This window comes from Thamnophis elegans, chromosome Z (genome assembly GCF_009769535.1).
Source record: "Thamnophis elegans isolate rThaEle1 chromosome Z, rThaEle1.pri, whole genome shotgun sequence".
In the NCBI taxonomy this organism is placed as follows: Eukaryota; Metazoa; Chordata; class Lepidosauria; order Squamata; family Colubridae; genus Thamnophis; species Thamnophis elegans.
Window position 1 is genome coordinate 87,970,099 of NC_045558.1, and position 24,938 is coordinate 87,995,036.

A 24,938-nucleotide genomic window follows, 5' to 3' on the forward strand; every position below is an offset into this window, starting at 1 on the left:
CCTTGAATTCTCCCTGTACATCTTTTTAAAGTTTTATTAGTTTATAATGTAGCATACAAAGAAAAAAAAAGTAAAGAGGGAAAATAGGTAAAGGTAAAAGGGAAGGGAAAAGTGAGGGAAAGAAAAGGAGAAAAAGAAAAAAAGAAAGGCATTAACTTTTGACTCTCTTTGGTGCAGTAGAAGAAGGCGATAACACCAAACCTCAACTTTTTACTTTGACATAGTATAAACTAGCCGTTTCTAAAACAAGAAATCTATATAATCAGTTTCATCCAAGTTTCATTTTTTCCCCATCTAAAGCACAAAGTCCAGAAGTGATTTCCAAGTAGAAATAAAAGTATTTGTATTTTTTTCTTTGAACAAAGCAGTCAATTTAGCCATCTTGATCAATTTTTGCAGGCCTTCATCCATTGTGGGGATTGATTTCTATGCGTAGAGTAGTCTTGCTGCCATCAACATATATAACATCAAAGTTCCGAATTCCCCCCCAGGTGTTTTTCCATTAAACCCAAAAGAAAAGTCTCTGGTTTTCTCTTTATATTCACTTTAAGAATTTCCTGTATTAAGTTATGAATCCTAGTCCTATATTTCTTTGCTTTATATCATACATCCCCTATAGATGATTTTAAAAAATCCCTTCTTTCCATTTACATTTTCAACATTCATTTGAAATGCTTTTATACATTCTTGACATCTGGAATTAAATACCAACAATATATCATCTTAAAGAAATTTTCTTTTAAGTAATAGTTTAATATAAATGATAAACCCTTATTCCACATACTCTCCCACTGTTCAAGCATTACATTATATCCAATTCCTTGCCCACAGTGCTTTATTTGTTCATTTTCCAGATTTAATTCAATAACATTTTATAGACTTTAGCAATAATATGTTCATCACTATCATACAATAGGATTTCCAATTCATTTTTGACAAAGTTAAACCAAAAATTCTTTTTGTCTAATTTAAATCTTTCTTTTAATTGTAGATAGGTAAATCAATGGAAGACATGACCTTCTGATTCTAGCTCCTTCTTGGATTTGAGGGTAGGGTCACCCAAGTTAAAATATATTATTTTACCACAAGTCCACCTGTTCGGCCTCTTTTCTTAAAAAAAAAAAAGCTTCCTTTGGGGAAACCCAAAAGAGGCATATTTATGGAAAACCTTATTCTATATTTATTCCAAACTTTCAAAATAGCACATCTTGACAAAATGGTTGTTGAAATCAACATTTACTTCACTTTTATCATACTACTGGTAACCATGCCAGCCAAATCTTAATTCATGGCCTTCCAAGTCCAATATTTTCTTATTCTAAATATTCACCCATTCTTTTAGCCAAACCAAACAATAGGCATCAAAGTACAGTTTCAAATTTTTAAACCCAAGTCCCCTCTTTCTTTGGCATCTTGCAGTAATCAATATCTAATTCTTGATTTGAATTCTCCTTGTTCATCTTTAACAGATTGATGAAGAACTTTTAATTTCACTTATCTTTTTAGGGGAAAAAAATGCTTGTGCCAAGAATGTAGCCCTTTTTTCCATGAGGATACCTTGCTAGGGCTGTTATCATCTCTTAAATTTCCCTCGCATCCTGTTCTGACTTTGATGTAATCCATTTTTGTGACCCATTTCTATCTACTTGTTAAAATTTACTGGTATCATTGACTTTTAAAAATAACCTTAAATTTACAGGAACAAAGAAGTCATGTCTGATTCACTGTATCTGGATGTCAGATGATTATGCTGTTTGCCTTTGCAAATTCATTAGTAGTACAGTGTGATATAATGACTTACAAAGCAAGTGTAAAATATAAATGAATATTTGTTTTTAACTTACGTCTGTCAAAAATGAAAACATCATGGGAATAAAAGTAGCTTTTGCATGACAATAAATTTTCTACATTTACTCATTTTTCCCTACTTTTGTTTGCAAGTAAGTAAGTAAGTAAGTAAGTAAGTAAGTATGTAAGTTGTAATTCAGATAGAAGTACACAGATATTGGCATGATGCCTGACATTAGATACCTTTCTCAACCTCCTTCCATTTTTTTAAATCTAAAAAGCCACAGTTACTCTAGGAATGTAGTAAGAAAGCAGCCTGCCAATAATTTCAATTGTATAGTATTATTCAAAGTATGGTTATGCTACTGTTTTATAAAAGCATTGCCTTAACAGCATGGCATATCCTTTTATTTTCAGTACTTTTTAATATTGTATCTTTTTTTTTTTTTACCAGTGAGGTACATTGGTTGGTATTTTTAGTTACCATATTTTTTGGAGTATAAGACGCAGCAGAGTATAAGATGCACCAAGGTTTTGAAGAGGCAAATTTTAAAAAAAGTAAGTAGGTAGATAGAGGGATAGAAAGAGAAAGAAATACAGTAGGTAGGGAGAGAGAGAGAGTAGTTAGGTAGGTAGGTAGGTAAAGGGAGAGAAAGAGAGAGAGACAGTATGGTAGGTAGGGAGAAAGAATGTGTGTAAGTAGGTAGGTGGAGGGATAGAGAGAGAAATAGAAAGAGAGAGAGAGAGAAATACAGTAGATAGGTATGGAGAGAGAGAGTAGGTAGGTAGGTAGAGGGAGAAAGAGAGAAAGAGAAATACAGTAGGTAGGTAGGGAGAGAGAGAGTAGGTAGGTAGGTAGTTTGTTAAATACACCTGTATTTAACCATGTGCTGGAGAAGGAAATCGCTGACAATCTGCAGCACCTAAGACTTCGTTTCTGCTGGCACAGCACTTGACCAATGTAATTCTCATCAATCAGTTAAAGAGCTTTCCAAAAGGAAAAAGGGGAAAAAGTTTTTGCACTCTGCAAACATCCCAAAAATGGCCAGTTTTTTTTTTTAAAGGCACAAAGAGCCTTGGGGGGGGGGGGGATTGCAGAGTGCTCCGGGGAAGGGAGGGCAAAAAGAAGCAAAAAAGGCCCGTTTTTCACAAAAAAGGCCCGTTTTCACAAAAAAGGCCCATTTTTCACAAAAAAGGCTTTTGTCAAAAAAAAATGTATGCATAGCCTTATGGAAGCTTATAGAGTGCTGCTGGGGATGTGGGGGGGGGGGGGAGAGGGAAACGGCCTATTTTTTGCTCATTTCTGCACTTCCCAGTCCCCAGCAGCTCTCTGAAAGCCTCCATAAGGCTATGCACGGCCATTTTGGTGAAATGGGTGGGGCTTCAGGTGGCAAAAAATGCTGTATTCGATGTTTCAGACGCACCCAGATTTTCAGACTCTTTTTTGAGGAAAAAAGGTGCGTCTTATACTCCGAAAAATATGGTAGCTGCCTGTTATAACACTATGGTTCCTTTCTTAGGGATTGACAGATCCCACATCATTAGTATATTTCTGCAGTTTGGATTTTTTAAAAATATTTCAGTTATACCACTCCTACCATTTTAAAGCACATTCATACAGTTTGCAAATAGTTCCAAAAGGATATCTTAAATCATCTTTGAGATTTTACAATCCCAATTCAATTAGTCAAAAAAAAGAATTCTTCCCTCTTCTAGCAAACTATCAGAGAATTAGGAAAACCAGTCTCTCCATCCCCCCCCCCCCGACTTTCCCCCATCCAAAGTGTCAATTCAAGCCTGAAAGGAGTATTTTAGAGGGGTGTACATGGATGGTTATAGAAACATAAATGAGAGAGCAATCTGGATCAACTGCAGAATTAGCCTGTTGATTGAATCTCTTAAGATGAACAAGGCTCCAGATATTGTGTTTTGTCTGAAATAATCAAAAGGCATCCCAATTAGTTGGCTAGCATTACTTTTCACATTCATAGATCAGATTAGTCATATTCTAAAATGTTGGGGGCTGGCAATAATGGTATCAATTTATAAAAAGGACAATGAGAACAATCAGTGCAATTATCAGCCTTTCAAATGTTGTTATGAAATTATATACTAAATATTTAAACCACAAATTTCAACACTGGACTTAATCCAAGATGAACAGGCAGGATCTAGAGAAGGGAAATCAACATTACACCATATTTGGTATTCCACTATCTTGCACAAAAATACACTCTTAAAAATAACTCCTCCTTTGTGAACTTTATAGATTTTAAACATACCTTTGATTCTCTTTGCAGAAATACCTTTTGGAAAAAACTAAAAAACGTAATTATTGACAGGTGTCTTCTTTTTCTGGTACAAAAATAACACAGTACTTTAAGAGTGAAGTATAATTTGCAGAAGTCCATAGCTGGGGCAGTAAATGTTTAGATAGGAATGTGATAAGGATGTATTCTTACCCTCTCTGTTTTGAATTTACATGTGAATTCAGTGGTGGATTTTCTTTATAACTCTCTCCTAAAGTGGTAGGATGCAAAATTCTTATATTTCTATGCTGAGTTTATCCTCATAATATCACAAATCTCTATAGGGCGGTAAAGGGTAACAGTAGCAATATTATACTGTAGATATTATTATTCCCAACACTCTCAGGTGGCATTTGCCAGTTCTCCAAACTACTCAAAATTTCCGCTACCAGTTCTCTGAATTACTCAAAATTTCAGCTACCGTTTGTGCAGAACCTGCTGGATTTCACCCCCGATGTAACCTACTGTTAAAAGAACAAAGTAGTGATGATGCTAGAAGCAATCCCGCATCCAGTCTTGCAAGATACATAATCCTAAAGTGCTTGACAAGTGGGAATGAACAAGCAAGTCTTTTGTGACCCCTGTTGTAAATTCACGAGTGACAATCTTGAACAAGATCCAGGAGAGCTGGGATCAAGCTCTCCTGGATCTTGGTAGAAGAAAGCTAGATGTTAAAGAGACTTTCGTTGTGAATCTTGACAAATTGTGTGACATCCTCAACTACAAATGTCAAATTGTTCTGTTTACTGAATTCAGTTACCCTGCAAAAAAGAAACTCACATTAACTGTGCCTGCCCTAAGGGACGACGATACCATTGAGGGAATTTGCTTTCCTTAAAGGTTAGAGAGACAAGATTGGTTCTTTTGGATCACACAAGATTCGTTTGCCAGATGTACCTGAGCAGAAACGACTAGTCAAAAGGCAAAAGTGGCAAGATGATAAGAGATAAAGGCCCACCAAATATAAACAGATATTATATAAGTAGCATTTTGATATTGACAAATGAAGTAATTATTTCTTATGAAGGATAGGTGATTGCTGAAGAAGAAGAATGTGGTCGAAGTTATGAAGAGGCCTTAGACCAAACATATGCCCTCTACTTCAAAAGAAAAGACAGTACAATTAGATTAGAAATAACAAATGTTGCTATGCAGAGTATAAGATATAGTGTTGGTCTATATGCCCTTGCTGCCATTCCCACAGCTTCCTTCATACATGCTATCTTGATCACGGAAGAAGACAAGAGACTTGTAGTTGACCACAATATAATCAAGAGTGCCCAGGGAAAAAATATGAAGTCCCTAGATAAAGAATTTGATGAGCTCTGTAAGAAGGGTGAAATAAAATGCATTTTCTTTGATGCCATTTAGATACAACTAAAGTTTTGCTGAAAGCAAACAATTTATACCAGTAATTCCCCAGTACCATCAAAGAAGAACATTAGTCTGTATGCAGTGAGCTGGGTGGAAGATATCTTTTATCATTTCATTCTAGAGAAAGGCTCAAAAACAGGAAACCTGCTCAAGTGATTGCAGATAATCTGGTGTATTTCATAAAGAAGAAAGGCATTGACAAAAGCTTGAAGGCCATTGGATGAGATTTAACAACTGTTAATACTGGCTGTGAAGGCAGTGCCATGCACTGAATCTCTATTCAAACTAGATTGGAAGTTGATCTGGTTGATGTGTGCACTCCACATGAATGGGTTATCCCTGCAGGACGGGAATAGGATGGGAATATTTGTCTAACAACAAATGGGCAGGTAAAATTGAGAACATGCTAGACACTGCAACAGAACTTGACACTGATCCTTCATTTACCAGAGTTTCAATTGGTGAGCCTCTCATTTCAGTGAGCCAAAGTGTTGTAAAGGATCTCTCTACTGATCAAGTGTATGTATAGAGGATCACACAGGCCATAAGTCCCACTGATCTGGCTTCTTGAAATCAGCCCTGTAAGCCATTCACGCTGGTTGACAACTGCAAATAGGTTTGTTGAATATGGGTTTCATAACATGGCTTTAAAGATAAAACTCTCCAAAACTTTAGAATGCTAGTGGAATGCATTGTCGAGGTATTCTACCCTTGCTGATTCAAGATCAAAGTAAAACATTCCTGGATTGAAGTTCGGTGTCATATGTTGTTCTAGCTGCAGCAAGTCAGACTGCAAAAGAAGGCTGTAGTAGATTCTGTTTTGCTAACCATTCAGTACTCATCATGGTACACTTTCAGTAAAATGATAATCCAGACACCTTGTTCAGTTGACAATCAAGAGATGAGAGCTGATGTGCAGAAGATCATTGCTTGAGAGGTGCAGATGAGGACACACTGGGAGATTTTTCTGTATGTGCAAGAAAAATGCCTTTAATTAATGCCAGAGCATCTACTCTGCTGGAGCTGATTGACTCTGAAGGTGTATATGAGCCACCTTTGATGTGCAAATTGATTACAGTGGAAATAAAGAAGTTCATTGACGAAACAATGCAAGTACTACAGTGGTCTGTGATACCCAATCAATAGAATAGATGTGTGAAATAGGTCACAGAGGTAGTAAGCACAGTATATACATATGAGAAACATGAGGATTATATCAGAGGCCAAGAAGCAAGTCATTGGTTGATGTTGAAGAACGAATCAAAACAAGTCTTGATCAAACATGTTTTAACATTTTTGTAATTCAGATAATTGCTTTCTCATATTAGTTTATGATTGCATGGCTTTTTTGCTTAGCTAGATAAGATTCATGCAGAAAAAAAACTTTAATTTTTGTAGCACAAGGTATAATTTAGAGAAGGTACAGTTAATAGTACTTGGGTTACAAGAGACTTTTGTAGGGTTTTGTTGTGGCCCAACAGCGGCTGGCTGAGCTCTTGGTAGAATCTTACAGCGATGAACACTATGGGACTGCCCTGGAGGCTGAGGAAGACTCTGGGGGGTGTTTTGAGTCAGAGCAGGGACTAGAGAGGCCTGTTGGCCACCAGGTGATGTCTGAGTCAGGGAGCAGTGAGGAAGAACAGAGGGAGACTGTCCCTCATGTATGTATACAGGCTGTGAGGAGGAGGGAGCAGCTTTGGAAAAAGGGTCACAGAAGGAAATAGGAACAAATGGCCACTGATTGGCCCCTCCCAGAGAGCTTATAGTTGGGGCGACAGGAGGGAAATTTTTCAGGAAACAACAATTTACTGATCCAACCATAGAGAAAGATTGGGAGAATTTCATGAGTTCAAGCCTTGTTTCATAGAGAGAGCTTTCTGGGCTCCCAGCCAAGGGGTTGCTTATCTCCCTCCTTAGTTGTGGCAGACAGCCAAGTCTGTGTCCGTATATATTGTAGTGGTTTAGGACAGAATAGGTATATGCTCACGTGGATTAACCATACCAAGCTAAACATTGCAATTGCAAAAATAACAGCAAATTTGAATCCTTGGTGTAAAAACACATCTTTTTAGAACTCTTCATAGAAAAGAATTGCAAAAATTCATTTTCACCCCATTAAAAGACACATTCTACCTGTGCAATATGCAGGTTATGGAAGGCAAGCTGGTTGCAGTTTTAACTAGTATTAACTACCTGTTTGAACAGTTTGTTATAGAAGAACAGATAACAGACTCAATAATCTATTTTTATAACTCCAGGGACCACCTGAACTTTCTAAGTTGACACAGGAAGAACATTCTTTGCTGGGACTTTTTAATGGTGGATTTAATGTTAGGTTTAAATCTTGGGATATTCTAGAACCCATTGTATGCTTGTCAAAGTGACTGAAACATATTGATGAATTATGCATACTGACTAATAGAAAAAAAAAGTCATGGCATAAACAAAGGTAGTTTTATTTCCCAGATGCTTCTTGCTGTGATCCTACGGTAATTTATATTTCTATAATATGGTTTTCTGTTCTTATTGCTATAGGTAAGACTAGGTCTTTCTGAACATTGTTATCAAAATATTGAAATGTTAGACACTAATGATGACATTGAAGAGGAGCAGATAGACATCTATGTGTTCTCCAACTTGAAATAATGAATAAGTACATGCATTGATAGAAGTGTGAAAATATCGTGATTACCCGAAAATAAGACTGGGTCTTATTTCCAGAGAAACATGGTACTTTCACACTTCTATCAATGTAGCTCTACAATAAAATAGAATTAGCTCATCTGGTTGTGATTTCTATCTGGTTTAACTTGCCATGCTGACAGTAACAGAGAGGTTAATTTCTCAATCTCTCCTAAATCAGCCATTTCCCCTCCAATGTAGGATTTACACTGACCTCCAAGTGAACTTCTAATTCTGTATGATACAATCAAGATCCTTATCTGTTTTTTTTGCGTGACAACATTTTCTGGACAATTTCCTCACATTATAATCATCGTAATGTAGTAATTTTTTGTTAAAACATTAAAATTCCAATAGTAACTTGGGAAACTCATCCAGAAATTATGAATTTAGTTCTTCAAAAAAGGTATGATGACATAAGAACATTTAATAACCTAGATCAATCATGGCAAACCTTTTTCGGCTGCCGTGCCAAAAGCTGGGGGAGCACAGGGGGTTGTGCGTCAGCGTGCCACACATAATGCTATGTGTGTGGCCTCCCAGCGCGCGCGCATGCACGTAATCACCAACAACCCCCCCCATTTTTGCCACGTTTTTTTCACCTTCCCCAGGCTCCAGAGGCTTTCTAGAAGCCTGCGGAGGGTGAAAACAGCCTCCCCCCCCCTGGATGGGAAGTTCCCTGAAGCCTTTAGCGGGCAAAAAAGGGACCTACGGGGAACCCAGAGATTTGGGAATGGTGACTTCCGGCTTGTCCATAGGGCCGAGGATTCCCTGAAGATTCCCTGAAGATTCCCTGACGATTCCCGGAGGGTGAAAAATGGACTTGCGGACAAATCAGAAGTCACCATTCCTGCACTTTTGGGTTCTCTGTAGGGCCGATTTTCGACCTCCGGAGGCATCTGGGGCCTTCGGGAGGCTTCCCTGAAGGCTCTGGATGGCAAAAACCGGTCCTACAAGCAAACCGGAAGTCCGTTCCTGAATGTCCGGTTTGCCCATAGGGCCGTTTTTTCGTGCTTTGGAGGCTTCAGGGAAGCCTTCAGAGGGTGAAAAATGCCCCCCCCCAAAAGGCTGACAAATGCCCTGACAAATGTCTCGTGTCCTGACAAATGGCTCCACGAGCCACCTTTGGCACATGTCCATAGGTTCGCCATCACGGGCCTGGATGTTCTAATGTTTATTTCAGCATCTTCAAATCAGGAGAACTATAATCATTCTAGTAATCTGTCTTGCACTTCTTTGCCTGGTCATTTGCATTTCCTTTAACTCTTATTTGTATTTTGATACAAATAGCCAACAAAGGTTGTCAGTTTTCAAAAATAACAACCCTGTTCTGGTTTGCTTAACAATTGAAATTTGTTTTAAACTAACTAAATTCTGTAATCTCCATTTAATAGAAATGGGTTTTAAATTACTATTTAACTCATCTGGATTATTGCCCTGATATTATGGAATAATTACCAGTCTTCCTAGAACAGATTTGTCAGGAAAAGATTTCTTTGGTATGGTGAAGGGTCACTTTAGGGTTGTGACCTCACTTAACAATAACCACATGAAAGCTAAAGGTGGGTTTTTAAAAAATAAACGTCCATGTTCCAATTATACAAGGCACATTACTGAACAAGAATATAGTTTTTAATCTTAGGGCTTCATTACAGCCAAATATACGGATGATCTTAAAGTTCCATGTTAGACCAGAATCTTTTCCAGCCTTCCAAGGAGCTCAGTTTGCACCTGCATTTAAAATTAAACCTAATTTGTAAGGCCTGTTTTTAAGCTTCCCTTTGTATTTTAAAATGCTTTTCCATGACTTTGGTTTACTTGCAATCAAACCATCTGTTTGGATTTACACCTTTTCTTCCTTAAGTTATTCAAATTGGTCTGACTGTTCTAATCTTGATCAATAATTTAAATTCTTCCTGGAGCCAGGCACTTCACAAGAAATTAAAATCTTGCCACTTTTTATGGTCATGTTTGGATCCATTGGAGATCATGAATGTTCACTGGTTAATCTTCAGCACTGTGCTGTGACATAAAGATCTAACAGATTTGTCAGTTTTGTTCAGTAATACTTTGCTCTTCTCCTCTATCCACCTTATTAGGTACCATGGCTGTATAATAATCACTAAATTCAGAAGGACATTAGCCAATTTTACAATCTACCAATAGCTTCCTGAAGGGAGATATTAAAATATCTATTGCACTGTGTTGAAGGAACAATTGAAATGCTTATGTTATGCAGTATTGTACTGCTTGTAATATGCTGATGTTATCTCTATTTTTAGTCAATTACCTTAGAATTGTATTTCCATTTTAAATTTGCATATGCTTCTCTATGTAACAAACCATTCAGTTATTCTTTATGTGAGCACACTTAAATACGTATATTCCTGCTTGCTCTTTTGAATAAAAGTTTTCAGAGGAGTTTTCTCTTTAGATCAGTGTTATTTAGAAAGTTATAGTGAGATTTAAATTGAATGTGTCCCATGTGACTGCTTCTCTCAATGTCCACAATCCCAGCACTCCTAATTTTGGTTGTTGTTATCTCATTGGTCATTAAGTGGATGGAGTCCAAGCTAAAGAGTTCTTCAGGGCAGTGGGGAAGTCCTTGGGAGGTCCAGGATAAATAGGGTGACCAGACATCCCGCATTTGGCAGGACAGGCACGATTTTTCATTGTTTTTCCCGCGTCCCGCCCGCTTCTCAAAAAACCCTGCTTTATTTCGGCGCTCGTTGGCTCCCCCGCCCATCATCAGCTGCCGCTAGCTCGCTCATTCCGTTCCCCAATCTATTCTATCTACACTAAAAATCTAAGCCAGCCCAGCCTGCCGCTCACTGATTGGCCTGGACTCCAGCCAATCAGTGAGCTGGCTGGGATGGAAAACTTTAAGCACACACGAGGGTGCTTAAAATTTTCCATCCCAGCCAGCTCACTGATTGGCTGGAGTCCGCTTAAGCATGCCGCGCGAGTCGTGACTCTCACGAGTCTCCATTTCATTTCGCCTTCGCTGTTTGTTTTTGCTGCACTGCCCTGGTGAGTAACTCCGGTGCCGGTGAGAATCGGGACACTTCGCCGCTTCGGGTGGGCGGCGGCCTTTAGCAAGGGAAGGGAAGGCCTTCCCTTGCGAGCTACTCATGAGAGGAACTGGGGGGGGGAACCGGGCAACCTGAGAGAGGGGAAGAAGATCGTCCCTCCCCGCAACTCCCCGGATTTTGGAAGCCGGGTGTGTGTGGAAGGCGGGGTTTTTGAGGAAAGCGCTTGGCCGTCCCTGTTAGCCGCAGCCCCAGACGGAGGAGCGAAGCCGAGCTTTCATTGCCGTTCCCGCCAGTCGCAGCGGGGAAGCCGGCATCGGTGACTCCGAGGTGCGCTAACTGAAATGCGGTCTTCCTTCAGTCTCTGCTTGCAGCCTCTGGGATGATCGTTGGCGGGTGGGGGAAGCGAGGGCGCAGCTGAGCCGGGGAGGCAGAGATGAGAAGTGAGGGCTAAAATGCAAAGCTCGCCAAAGAGAGCAAGCGAAGGATCCCCAAAGCGAAGGACGGGCGGGAAGCGCTTGACCAGCATGTGAGAAGGCAGGCTGGAAGTGGCTGCGGAAGGGAAAAGAGGCGGCCACGTGTATCGGTTCTCCTTGCGGTAGATAAGGGAGGTTCGTAGCAAGGGTCCGCTGGCAGGTAGGCTTGGGCGGGGCGAAGGCCTCAGTTGGGGGAGCGAGAATGAGCGGGGAGGAAACAGAAATGGCCAAGCCCGGGGAAAGCAGCGAGACTAGCCGCGAGGAAGCCACGGTGCCTGCCCTCCAGCTCAATGGATACCTGGCCGGTAAACTCATGGTACGGGCGAGGGTTGGCTGGCTGGGGGTGGGGGTGGCTGCTGCCGAGGCCTCCAGCCTTGCAATCCTGGGCGGGGAAGGCGAAGGTTAGCTCCGGAGCTGCGGAAGACCGTTGCATCGGGAGGCCTCCGTCCCGGGGATCCCCCGCTCCACCCATTCGGATTAGCCCCAAACCCAAAGGAGCCTGGGCGCAGGGGTGCAGGCCAGGGAAGACGGGGTTTGGGGGCTCAGAAGAGGAAGGGGTGATCTCCCCCTCCATTCGTCTGTCCCGCTGCAGAGCTCCTCCCGGGGGAGGGGGAGGCGGCGAGTGCACTGATCCCCGTTTGCAAGGGAAGCGCCGCCGCCCACCCAAAGCCTCCCGATTCCCACCGCCGGAGTTACTCACGTGAAGCTGCCCGCCCTTCCCTTTTTCTTTAAACGAGCTTTAGTTTCCGAGGGGGGGAAAAAGCTTTATGTGCCAGGATTATTGAGTTCCTCATCAATTGAGATCCGCCCACGATCAGGGGCAACTGAGGCACCTGCAAAGGTGTCACATCGCCACCACCCATGTTCACGAGGCGCCAGGCATCGCAGGGCACAGAGGAACTCAGCAGGGAGACGGGAGACGGGGGGGGGAGGAAGAGATCCCGTCCAGGGTAAAAAGAGGGAAAAGCGGAGAGCCTACCTGGACGGGATCTCTTTTTTCCCCGGTGCTTTCCCCAGGCTTGGCCATTTCTGTTTCCTCCCCGCCAATTCTCGCTCCCCCAACCTGAGGCCTTCGCCCCGCCCAAGCCTACTTGCCGGCGGACCCTTGCTACAAATCTCCCTTATCTACCGCAAGGAGAACCGATACCCATGGCCGCCTCTTTTCCCTTCCGCAGCCACTTCCAGCCTGCCTTCTCACATACTGGCCAAGCGCTTCCCGCCCGTCCTTCGCTTTGGGGATGCTTCGCTTGCTCTCTTCGGCGCGCTTTGCATTTAGCCCTCACTTCTCATCTCTGCCTCCCCGGCTCAGCTGCGCCCTCGCTTCCCCCACCCGCCAAAGATCATCCCAGAGGCTCCAAGCAGAGACTGAAGGAAGACCGCATTTCAGTTAGCGCACCTCGGAGTCACCGAAAACTCAATGCCGGCTTCCCCGTGTTTTGTTTGTAGCGAAGAATAAACTGACAGTTGGTCGGAGGGAAGGTGGGGGTGGAGGCTGAGTGTCCAAGGAAGCCAACCCAGAGGGGCATCGCAGGGTGCAGAGGAATCCAGCAGACAGACGGGAGACCGGGGGGGGGGGAGAGGGAAGAAGAGATCCCGTCCAGGATAGGCTCTCCGCTTTTCCCTCTTTTTACCCTGGACGGGATATCTTCCTTCCCCCCTCCCCAAGTCTCCCGTCTGTCTGCTGGCTTCCTCTGCGCCCTGCAATGCCCGGCGCCTCGTGAACATGGGTAGCGGCGATGTGACGCCTTTGCATCCGTATTGAGGTTGGCATGTTTCCAGTGGTGCTCTGGGAGGAGGGGGAATGATGGAGGGGAGGACAGCGGCGCGGCAGCCGGTGCCTAGAGCGGAGCCAAAAGAGGTCCGTGACGGTGGCTCGGAGCCGAACGGGAAGAAAAGGCGCCAAACAAAGCAACCTGGGGAGTGGGGGAGCGGGAGGAGCGCTGGTGGTTTGTTTTTGGGGTGGGGGGCGTGATGGGGAAGGGGGTGACTGCGCGGAGAGGCTCAGAGGCAGACCGTGCAAGCTCCCTTTCCCAGCACACGCCCCTCTCAGCACCGTCCCCACCGACTGCCAGGCGTATCCGCCTCTGAGCCTCTCCGTTTGGTTCCGAGAATGGGCTTCTCGGTGAGAGGAAAGGGAGCTCCCTGGGAAGCGAGAGCAGCAAAGAGGTGATGCAGTCGCAGAATTCCCCGACACTCGCTTTTTTTTTAACCCAGCCTACCTCGTAGGGTTGTTGTTACCGGGCTAGACTAGGAAAGGCAGCCTCTCTCCCGTTTTCGAGAAAAAGTAAGGATGTCCATCTGGTAGAACAACCACCTGTGCAATTTGGTGGCGATCCGCGAATGTTCAAGCCATGTAATGCGTGGGAAGGCATAGAATAAAGTTAGCATACTTGAAATGAAATAGGCTTTGGTTATGTTTAGGTTGCATTAGCTAAAATGTGCCAATACCGTCCTTGTTGGTAAGAATTGTTGTCATGTTAGAAGAATGACTAAGGCTGACAGCCTAATCTACTCTGTGTTAAATAAATAAAATGGATGGAAGGAAATGAAAGAATACAGAAAAGGTTGGTGAGGCATTTAGTGGCCTATGGATGAGAATGGTGGCTGTTTAGTAAGAAAATCTGTTTGGAATGTGCATATATATTCATATGTGGCCATAGCAAAATAATAAATAGAAATAAAAAAGCATGAGTGATTTTTACTGATTTTTATGAAAGTGAGAGGATTAGTGAAGGCTAGGTGCAGCAAGGATCCCACTATCTTACTATTTTATTTTTCTTTATGTACACTGAGAGCATATTCACCAAAGACAAATTCCTTGTGTGTCCAATCACACTTGGCTAATAAACTATTCTATTCTATTTTACTCTACTCTATTCATTTCTATTTCAATTCTAACAAGGAGTTTAGCTTCTCTCTCTTGAAAATGTAAGCTAGCATAAGGCATTATAATGCAAGCTAGCCTTAACTTTCAAACAGTTCATTTAGTCACCAAAGTTACAATGGCATTGAAAAAAGTGTCTGATGACCATTTTCACACTTAGCGACCATTTTCACACTTAGCGACTGTTGCAGCATCCTCATGGTCACGTGATCAAAATTTTGATGTTTGGCAACAGATTCGTATTTATGATGGTTTCAGTGTCCTGGGGTCATGTTTGACAAAATATAATTTTTTTAATCAAGCACCCCCCCCGGGTCAATGGTGTCCCTCTTTACCAATCTGAAAATCTGGTCACCTTAAGGATAAACCATGTGTAAGTTTGGGATGCTATAAACAATCCTCTCTGCTCTGGGGCTGAAAGTAATTCTGATTGAAATCCAAGTAGGATTGAAATCCTTTATAGTTGAAAATTGTGTTTGGATTTTGACAGGGAGGATTTTCAGCCTCAGAGCAGAAAGGCTTATCTGGAGCAGAGTGCCCCAGAATACAATATCAGAACAGGTTATTTCTCTATAATTTATATTTGGGTTTTAATCTGTGCAAAAACTTAATAACTGATGGTTTGTGATTTGTCCTCATTTATTTTCTAGTTTATCTTTACAAATGATCTGAAAAGATTAAAGGTAAATTCAAGGATTTTCAAGGTCAGTCTTTGAACTCTGGTTCTAAAAATCCTCATTGGCTGAAAATACTGCTTGTATTTCTGTTGGGAGGATTTTTACTTTGCTACTCTCTATGCTCTGGGACTGTAAAATCCTCCATGACTGAAAAAGCTGCTTAAATATCAGAACAATTTTCTTTTTTCAGCAAGCCCCCACAGGGTAGAGTGGGTCCTCTTGACAGGTGGCAATGACTTGTGGCCTTCCTTCCTCTCGTTCTCATTAACTTTTTACTTTTTTATTTTTTTAATTATTTTTTATTATACACCTCTCAAAGTTCCTCTCTGGGGGAGTTGAGCAGGTCAAAAATGTGAAATAAAATAAAAATAATAACTAATAAAATAAATAATTAATAAAATAAATAAAAACATAAAATAAAATGCTAGCTAGCTAGCTAGCTTAGCTTTCTGCTGAGCAGATCCAAAATGTGAAATAAAATAAACTAAAAAGCTAGTTAGCTAGTTTAGCTTTCTGAAGCCAGCAGGAAAGATTTCAAATGGCAATGATATGATTACAGGGTGCTTGGCAACCAGTCATAAGTACAAACATTTTCAATTGCCTATATCACAACCATGTGACCACAAAGGACCCTTCAACAACTATAACTTTAGGAATCGATCATGACTCCAGCACATTCATAATTTTGAATGTTTATTGAATTATTGGTCATAAGTTAAAAGCTACCTTTACAGATGTTCTCTTGGAAGACTAATAACCAAGCATTATTTGAAACATTCAGTGCTAATTCTTATGATTAGGCATGCATAAACAAATACTTATATCAAGTGTGTAAAAGGAGATATATCTTGAATTATACATATAAAAGTTTTAAATCTGTAGAAGGACTTTTTTTGCTGAACAAAAGAACTTGCAGTGCTGTTTACATATTTCAGATGGAATATTATAGACAAATGGCTATCTTACCTGCTTTCACAGAAGAATTCCTGATGCCTTAATAACTAAGAATCAGTGCTTCTAGTAATGTAATATTGCTAGAATTTTGAATTATTTTTTCCTCAGGGTATTTTTTTCATTTGAAAAATCAAGTAGATAGAACATTTATCACTTTAAGAGCATAAAATGTATAACTTATGAAGTAGCATGTAATATTTAGATATTTTGTATATTTATGAAATTGGATGTTACTTGGCTCAGGTGTTGTTTCTCATTGGGATTTTTTCTGTTGCTGCTTTAAAATTTAAATAGTTTTTCATCTTCTGTCTCACATCTCTGATTGTGGTATTTTGCAATAAGTGTAAGAAGCTGCTTATTTCCCATGCTGCAGCACAGGGCTTATGCCACAGTAGTAAGGTAATGGGAAAAGGCTAATCATTAGGGATCAGGTGAAAAGGACAGCAAATGAATAATGCTATTTGCAATTTTATAGTAGTTATTTAATTCATATTTCATAGAATGATTCTTAAATGCACATTGCCAGATTTTCTATTGAAAAATCTGAAAAAAGTCAGTTGAAGGAAAGGAGAACACATTTTGCTTCCCCCCTCTCCAATATTATTACTGCCCAGGACATCCACCTTTCTTTAAAATTACACTATAGATTGTAATCTTAGGTAAAACTGATCTTTCTATAACTAAAAAAAATCAGTTATATATAGTTTTTCTTCTTCTTCCATTTAATCATGTTTGGTTATTCAGAATTACCTGGAGAAGTTGATGCTCTTGTATTTTCAAATTGCATAACATTTCAGAATACATTCAAAGGTAATGTAATATTGAAGAAGTGTTCATTCATTTGGTTAGTGTTCGTTTGAAGTATATCAGTTGGTAAGCATTCGTTGAAGTATATTAGGAAATGAGGTACCCAATATAGGTCCTTTTTAATTACTGTAAATCCCTTCATACTTTAGTTCCACTAGCTCATTTTTAGTTTCTTTTTTTTATTAAAAAGTTTTATATTAAACATAAATTAAAATGTTGGACACAGTGTAGACAGTCCTGGCAGAATCTATGCCATACATGCTAAGATGAATCCAAATATTATAAGATCTGGGATAAATTTTATCGATGGTTGGAATATAAAAGGGAAAGCCCAAAATAGGCATGAGTCAAGATTCATAGAATGTAGACTAGAATTATGTATAAAATGCTAAATGCAAGAATGTAGAAGATAAACACAAACCAACATGGCTGGAAATAGGTTATTTTTTTTCTTTTTGTAAATAAGGTATGGATCAAATGTTAAAAAAATAGGGTGGTTACAATGTATAACTGAATATCTCATTTTTAGTTTCAATTGCTCAATACTTCAATAGATCTTTCACCACTGATCGTTTTTTGTTTATATAGGTTTGGCGCTCCTGACTACTTATGTAAGACAAGAGTTGTCTGCAATAAAACTCTAGATTGTATATTGTTAACAGCATGGAGATAACTTGTCAGTTTTACCTAATTTGCAGAATCCAATCATGTTCCAAACTATTAAACAGATAAGGTAGAACAGAACCCAAAAATATCTAAATATTGTCATCTATACTTGGAAGATAGAAAATCTCTTATATAAGGCTTCATTCAAAAATTGTGGGGGTTTTAAATGTTGGATTTTGGATGTTACCTTATTAATGTAAATAGGTATTATAAAGATTTATATCTCAACTTTGCTCTGTATTGATAATTACCCAAAATTAGTTAATGGATACATTTAATTCTTTTTTTTTATATATATATATATATATATATATAGGTTCTGCGTCCTGCTGGTAGACTAGAACAACCATGTTTCGGAACAGTCTCAAGATGCTTCTTACAGGTGGTAAATCAAACCGTAAGAACAGATCCAGTGGTAAGTAAAAGGAGTGTCTTGATGCTGTGCAGTCATTTTAATCCAAGCAATGAAGCTACTTCTATGGTAGATCCAGGTAGACCTCAGTAGCATTGCTGCTCTTGAAACAATGCTTGCTTTGCTTCTCATTCATTCATTCATTCATTCATTCATTCATTCATTCATTCATTCATGTGCTGCCTCAATCACTGTCTCAATTACTGAAATATACTGTAGGTGGCTTATATATTTGGTTTAAAATAATTATAAAAATATTAGGATTATCAAAACAGATAATTAAATGTAATTATATGTTGGGAATAATAACTAACTTAAAAGGATTAAAATGAATAGGTCATTAAACATTTGGTGGAAGAACCAAGTTTTATGAAAGCTCAATAGGTAAGGGTCATTGTTCTATAAGACAGACACTGCTACAGAGAAGGGATACCTCCTAGGTCAGGCAAAGTGACCATGCTTTACAGCTGGGATCTGATGTATACCACTTTACCAGATTGTATACCTTGGTTAGAAATTATAGAAGAAAGACAATATAATCAGATCCTAAGTTATAAAGGATATTATAGGTGACAATCAGTATTTTGAATTGCAATAATAATTCTTCTAGTAACTCTTCTGGTCATAGAACAGAGATGCTACATGGGCAAAATGAGGAATAGCATAATTGCTTGTAATGCTGCATTCTGGAACAATTGTAGCTTCTGGGTGTTCTTTGAGAGTAGCCAAGTGGAAGGCGACTAGAGCATGTGTGGTAGTAGAAGTTCCTCTCAATCCTGGAAAGAACATAATTTTCATATAAAATGCATTTGTGCAAAAACTCTCATAGTCCTGGTTGCTACTTGATCATTCAGTAGGAGTCAAAACTCCAGAAAAACTTTTAAGTTACATACATATTTTACTTAGGGAACTGCTATCACATCAAGAGCCCAAGATGGTAAATTCTTGGCTTGATATTTCCTTGAATCTAGAGGACTTAATCTTGCTAGGGTTGAGACTCAGCCTTTTCCTTCACAGGAGGGATGATACAGTTGGCAATGTTAACATATCCAGACTTTATTCACTTGCTCAAGGCTCATGAATTGTTCTTACATAATAGGGCAGGATCCTTCTCTATTCAATTTGAAGAGAACTCTCCAGCCAGAGTCCAGCTTCAAATGAATCTGAGTAACTTTATCCATCAGATTCTTATACTATTCCTCAATGTTCCTGTTAAGTTTTCCTTCTCTCTATTAATACCATGTTATTTCAGAAAGAGCTTTGGGATTGTGATATGCAAATGCAATAAGAGCAGATAAACAATTTACCTTGCTATTCTTATCACTATTATGAAGGCCTTAATATGGAATTGTACAAGCGTTCAATCAGTCTCTTTCATTGTCTTTCCCAGCACCACTCTAGGCATGTCTATTCTGATGTCGCATTTCCTAAAACTGTTCATAAAATCAAGAACTCCACCAGGATCAGTGTTAACATAATTCGCTCAGACTTGAAGGACTCTGATATTGAGGAGTCTACTCTGGATGAACCAGACATAGGAAGCATTAAACAATTTAGCACCTGAGGCTGATCCTGTCAGCTATCATCAGAAGTATGCCTAGGCAGTTGATGAAACAAAGATCTTGGGTGATGCCAAGCAGGTCAAAGTTCCTCCTTGTTTGCCATCTCAGCCTTTATTGGCTACCACTTAACAGAGGCTTTACATAAAACTAATTCCTTTGGTACAACCATTCAATCTGAAGCTTTGTACCCTTTGCCTCCCAAAATTCTATCACTGTGAAACTGGACTGGCTGATGACCTAGATATAAAATCTAAGCCTATGAACTATGAATTGATAATACTTCTGCCCAGTGTTTTGGATCTCCCTGTTCGGAACTTATTTATAAGCAAACTGATGTGTTCTTGGGATTCTGCTGAGGTGCTTGCAAACACACTCTGCCTTTTACTGCCTGTACTTGCTTTATCCAGAGCACAGCCTTAGCAACCTAACATCTGTGTTTACCTTTGGTTGGCCTGGAACAAGATATGCATGTAAAGAAATGCCACCTATTGCAATTCTATTGATTGCTGCTCACTCCAAAGATTGACAGGGTTTCAGATCCATCAAAGAATCAGAAAGCTCCTGATTATCATTTGAAAACCATCCATCACCCAGAGTGGAGTTATCTAATAGCTCCCATTTCCTTGCAGGGGACAGCAGCACCAGAAAACTCCAAAGTAATTAGAAAGTGGTCTGACCATAAGAGGGAATAATTATAATGGTCTTAGGTCTTAGATCACTTTGCATTTGCCTAAAATAAAAACCAGATCAAGCTTGCGATCCTTGATGTATTTTGAGTGTTCAATAATCTGGGACATGTCCACATGTGGCATTTTAATATAGGCCCAGAAGCCATCTAGAGTGAATGATAGGAAGAAAGAAGCTAAAATAAATATAAGACATGATACATTTTCATATGACAGATCCATTAATATAGTATTACAAAATCAGGTTTAAGGTCTTCTTATGCATATAAATTGGGAAGTAGAATATCTTGCATTCAATATATTTTACTTCTTGCTAAGGTCAGCAGACTTTTTGTTATTCCCTTGGTAAGTGGGCAGCTGCTGTCAAAAATAAAGTAAAATAAAATAAAATGAAGTGTTCCAAAATTGTAGCAATATGAAATGCTGAAAATTTATAATATTTTTGTCATTATCACCTGAATGGTCTCAATATTCTTGACAAAAATAGTTAAATCTCATTAGGTCGAGTTATTTTAATTTAGCAGTACATTTTTATCTTACTTTGGTCTCCAAGTACCATTTAGAAATGTTCGCTCAAGGAATGTATAGGAGTAAAGAATTAGTCATCAAGAGTTATGTTGTAATTTAATTTCTTACTATTTCTATATGTTTCTATTTTTCATTTGGTGAAACTAGTATTCTGGATGAACAAATTGCACTGAAGTTAAATTTTGCATTAACCTAACATATAGTATTAATTTGGCTCTAAACGGTAATTAAAATTTACCAAAATGTGTAAAGTGCATTGTAGTGCACTAGGAGGATTTGTTACAATTGAAAATTGATTTATTGCTACAAAAGCTGTTTTTTGCTAGAATATAAATCCTGCAAATTGTGACTTGATATTTTGAAGTTAGATGTACAGCATTTCTGATGCAGAATATTTTTGAAAATTGGTACCTTAAATTTATCCACTCTATTTTGAATTTGGGTGCTAAGTTTACAGTCCTCTGTGGATATGGATGGTATAGCTCATATTGTGTTTGAGTTTGGATCAGTTAAATAGTACCCAAAATATATATTCACCAAAGACAATATTTGAAGCTAAGGGAGAATCTTGATGATTCTAAACCTCAAGTTGATTTGTAAAGGAAGATAAAGTTGTATAATATTTGTCTTCTTTCTGAATTTCTAACACTTATTATAAAGTAAGAGTTTTTCCTACTTGGCCAATGAGACAGAAGACTGAACCTTTTACAGAGTTACCTCCATTGTGTAATATGATGTTTCAGTCAAGAGTATTATTTTCCTTTTTAAGGGTCACATATCTTTGTTAGCTTTGCTAGAGTCAGACACAATTGTACAGGGGAAATATTTACCTTTAAAAAAATCTTTGGAAGTTACCAAATATTCACAAAAGATGTGGATCCCAATCTTGGCAGTTATGTCTTCTTAATATTTTAGTTGTATCTAAAATTATTGTGACTCTTTTCATATGGGACATAAACATGCTGTCATTCTGAAATTTAAATTCTTCGTAGCATTTCCCAAACAAAGCAACCAATATCAGTTGTTTGGGTCAGTGAAAACCTGCTAAGACATTTCAATATTTAGCGCTATGGTCTTGTAATTCAACTTGACTGTTTATTATTTCAACAGTTTCATATACTTTCCTGCTAAGAAACTGAACATATATGGTTATCAACAATTTACATAGTTGAAAGCAGGATTCTTTAATACTTTGAATATACATTGAATCAATTTATTGTTTCTTTGTAGGAATGAATTAGGAAAAAAATGGAAATGACTTGAATTTGTTAGCATAATTGTTGAACTTGCTGGAGAACAATGATGATTTTTTTTCTTTGCTTTAGTATATAGAAATACTTAATTGATATACAGAAATGCTTAATAAAAAGTATATACCATCAAAATGAGAAATATCTAAATACATAAAACCCAGAAAAGGAAAAAAGAAACAAAATACATACCTGAATACCTAAATCTCAATTCTTAAGCAAAAACTTGACCACATTGAATAATAGTGATCATTCTGTTATACAATAAAAACCCAACTCATACATAAAGAACAAACATGTCATCAATTCATAACTGTAAATCTGGTTGGTGCTATTGTTCCATTGTAATTTTTCTGCTAAACTTCTTTGGTAAATCTTTATATATTTTTTGGTAAATGTATATATTTTTGGTAAAATCACATCTAATACCCATTCAATTAACACAGGAGCTCTCTGGGGCTATATGCTCTCTCCATTACACTTTTCTCTATATACAAATGACTGCATCTTGAAAGATTTTTCTGTTAAAGTACTTAAGTTTGCAGATGACACAACAGTTATTGGTCTTGTTGGAGATGATGATGAGTCTGCATCAGGGGTGGGTTCCAGCAGTCACTACTGCTGGTTTTCTTCTGGCTGCGCCGCGCGTACTAGTGCAGCGCAATAAAAATTGCTCTGCGCATGTGTAGAAACAAAAAAGATGGTGGTGCCTATAGCGCTGCCGGGAGAACCTGTTCGAGGGCATGGCAGGCCTGGGTCACTGTCGGTTCCAGCAACCCAGGCCACCAAACCACTACCGGTTCGGCTGAACCGGTCCGAACCGGTAGGAACCCACCTCTGGTCTGCATACAGATGAGAGGTATAGCAACTGGCTCTGGTGCAGCCAGAACAATCTGCAGCTAGAACAATGTGGAGCTGAATATTCTTAAAACTGTAGAGATGATAGTAGATTTTAGGAGAAGTTGTCCTGTTGTACCACCTCCTGCAATATTAGACAACACAGTATCAACAGTAGAGATCTTCTACTAGAGAGTTTTTGTGTTCTCTAATCTCCCAGAATGTGAAAAGGACACCTAACATTAGAACCATCATTAAAAAGATCCAACGAAGAATGTTCTTCCTGCGTCAACTCAGGCTGCATAAGGATCTGCTGATACAGAGGAATTATTGAGTCTGTCATTTGTATCTCTTTTCACAGCACTCTCACAGAATAGGTATAGACTTCAATGGATAGTTAGGACTGTAGAAAAACAACCGTGACCAGCCTGCTTCCATTGAGGATTTGTATACTGTAGGCATCAGAAAGAGGGCTGAGAAAATATCTTTAGACTCATCACATCCTGGACATAAACTATATCAACTTCTCCCCTAAGGATGCCGCTATAGGGTATTGCATGCCAAAACAATTGGACACAAAAATAGTTTCTTCCTCGTGTTATCACTCTGCTAAACACCTAACTCTCTCAGCATTATCTTTTGCATAAAGATATTTATCTATGTAGTAGGCTGTATTACTATTATCCTCATCATCTTCTAATCTTTTTCCTCCCATGCTAACCCTTAACTGGGGAATACTTAACTCCCAGAACACTATTTGTATTCATAATTCTGTGCAGAAATAAAAATAAAAATGAATGCTCAGTGATAAAAATGAAAATTAGGACAGTTAAAAGCCCCAGTATCTTATCATAGTTGTAATTTAGATGTAAATCTGAAGATTTGTCATTTCTGTAAAAAAACATCTTTACTAATTTATAATATTCTTGAAAGATCTTTAAAATATGAACCTGGAACTCTTCTAAATACATCTTAGTAATACAATTCTTGGAAACACACTCCTTGGGGTTTTTAGCCAGCTATTTATGTTACTATTATCTATTTTGAAGAAAGATAATTTGAAATATTTACATCTACAAATAGAGAAATTATTTTTGGATAATTGCTCTAGCATATTTAAAATGATTTAAACACTAAGCAAATCCCCAATTTTTACAAATTTTCATAAATAAATTAGAACTATGGGAAATATAGACAGATATTAGAATACAGAAAATCATCTTCATCCAAATCTTCAGTTTCTACCACTTAGCCTATAATTATTTGTTCCCCCATCGTTTTGTGGTTGTGTAGGTTTGCATCTTACTGGAAACCTGAGGGTAGGAATGGAGCTTTGTTTCTACCATTTGAAAGTTCTGTTTCCACCTAATAGCTCACCATGCTTGACTTTGGATTGCTTTCTAACAAGTGCTTGGCCATGGAAATTCTGTATCAAGCAGAGGGTCAGTGCGTTCAGAAAGTATTCAAAACCATTTCACTTTTGTCAATTTTGTTATGCTTCAGCCTGATTCTACAGTTGTTGAAATTCATTTTTTCTCATTAATCAACACTCAATACCCCATAATGACAAAGTCCAGAAATTTAGAAATTCTGTAAATTTATTGCAAAAAAACCCAAAAAACAAATATCACATAGACCTAAGTATTCAGACCCTTTGCAACAACACTTGAAGTTTAGCTCAGGTGCTTCCCATTTCTCTTGATCATTGCTGAGAGATTTCTATATCTTGATTGGAGTTGACATGTGATAAATTAAATTGATTGGAGGTGATTTTGAAAGGCACACATTTCTCTATAGAAGGCCTCACAGCTGAAATGCATACCGTAACAGAGCAAAAGCCATGATTTCAAAGGAACTGCCTGCAGAGCTCAGAGATAGGATTATTGCAAGGCACAGATCTGGGGAAGGTTACAATAAAATTTCTGCTACACTTAAGATTCCTTAGATTACAGTTATAATTCTCAAATGGAAGATGTTTGGCATAACCAGGATTTTCCAAGAGCTGGTGTCCTAGTCA

At 38.9% G+C, this 24,938-nt stretch overlaps 1 protein-coding gene across 1 annotated transcript in view; it reads left to right on the plus strand.

Moving 5' to 3' along the window:
* Positions 1 to 24,938, plus strand: part of TANC2 (tetratricopeptide repeat, ankyrin repeat and coiled-coil containing 2) — a 335,865-nt gene that overhangs the window by 22,936 nt on the left and 287,991 nt on the right. Inside the window, exon 2 of the mRNA XM_032236790.1 lies at positions 17,963 to 18,061. Within this exon, the coding sequence (XP_032092681.1) occupies positions 17,995 to 18,061 (67 nt within the window). The 5' untranslated portion in view covers positions 17,963 to 17,994. The remainder of the gene's footprint in view (positions 1 to 17,962; positions 18,062 to 24,938) is intronic.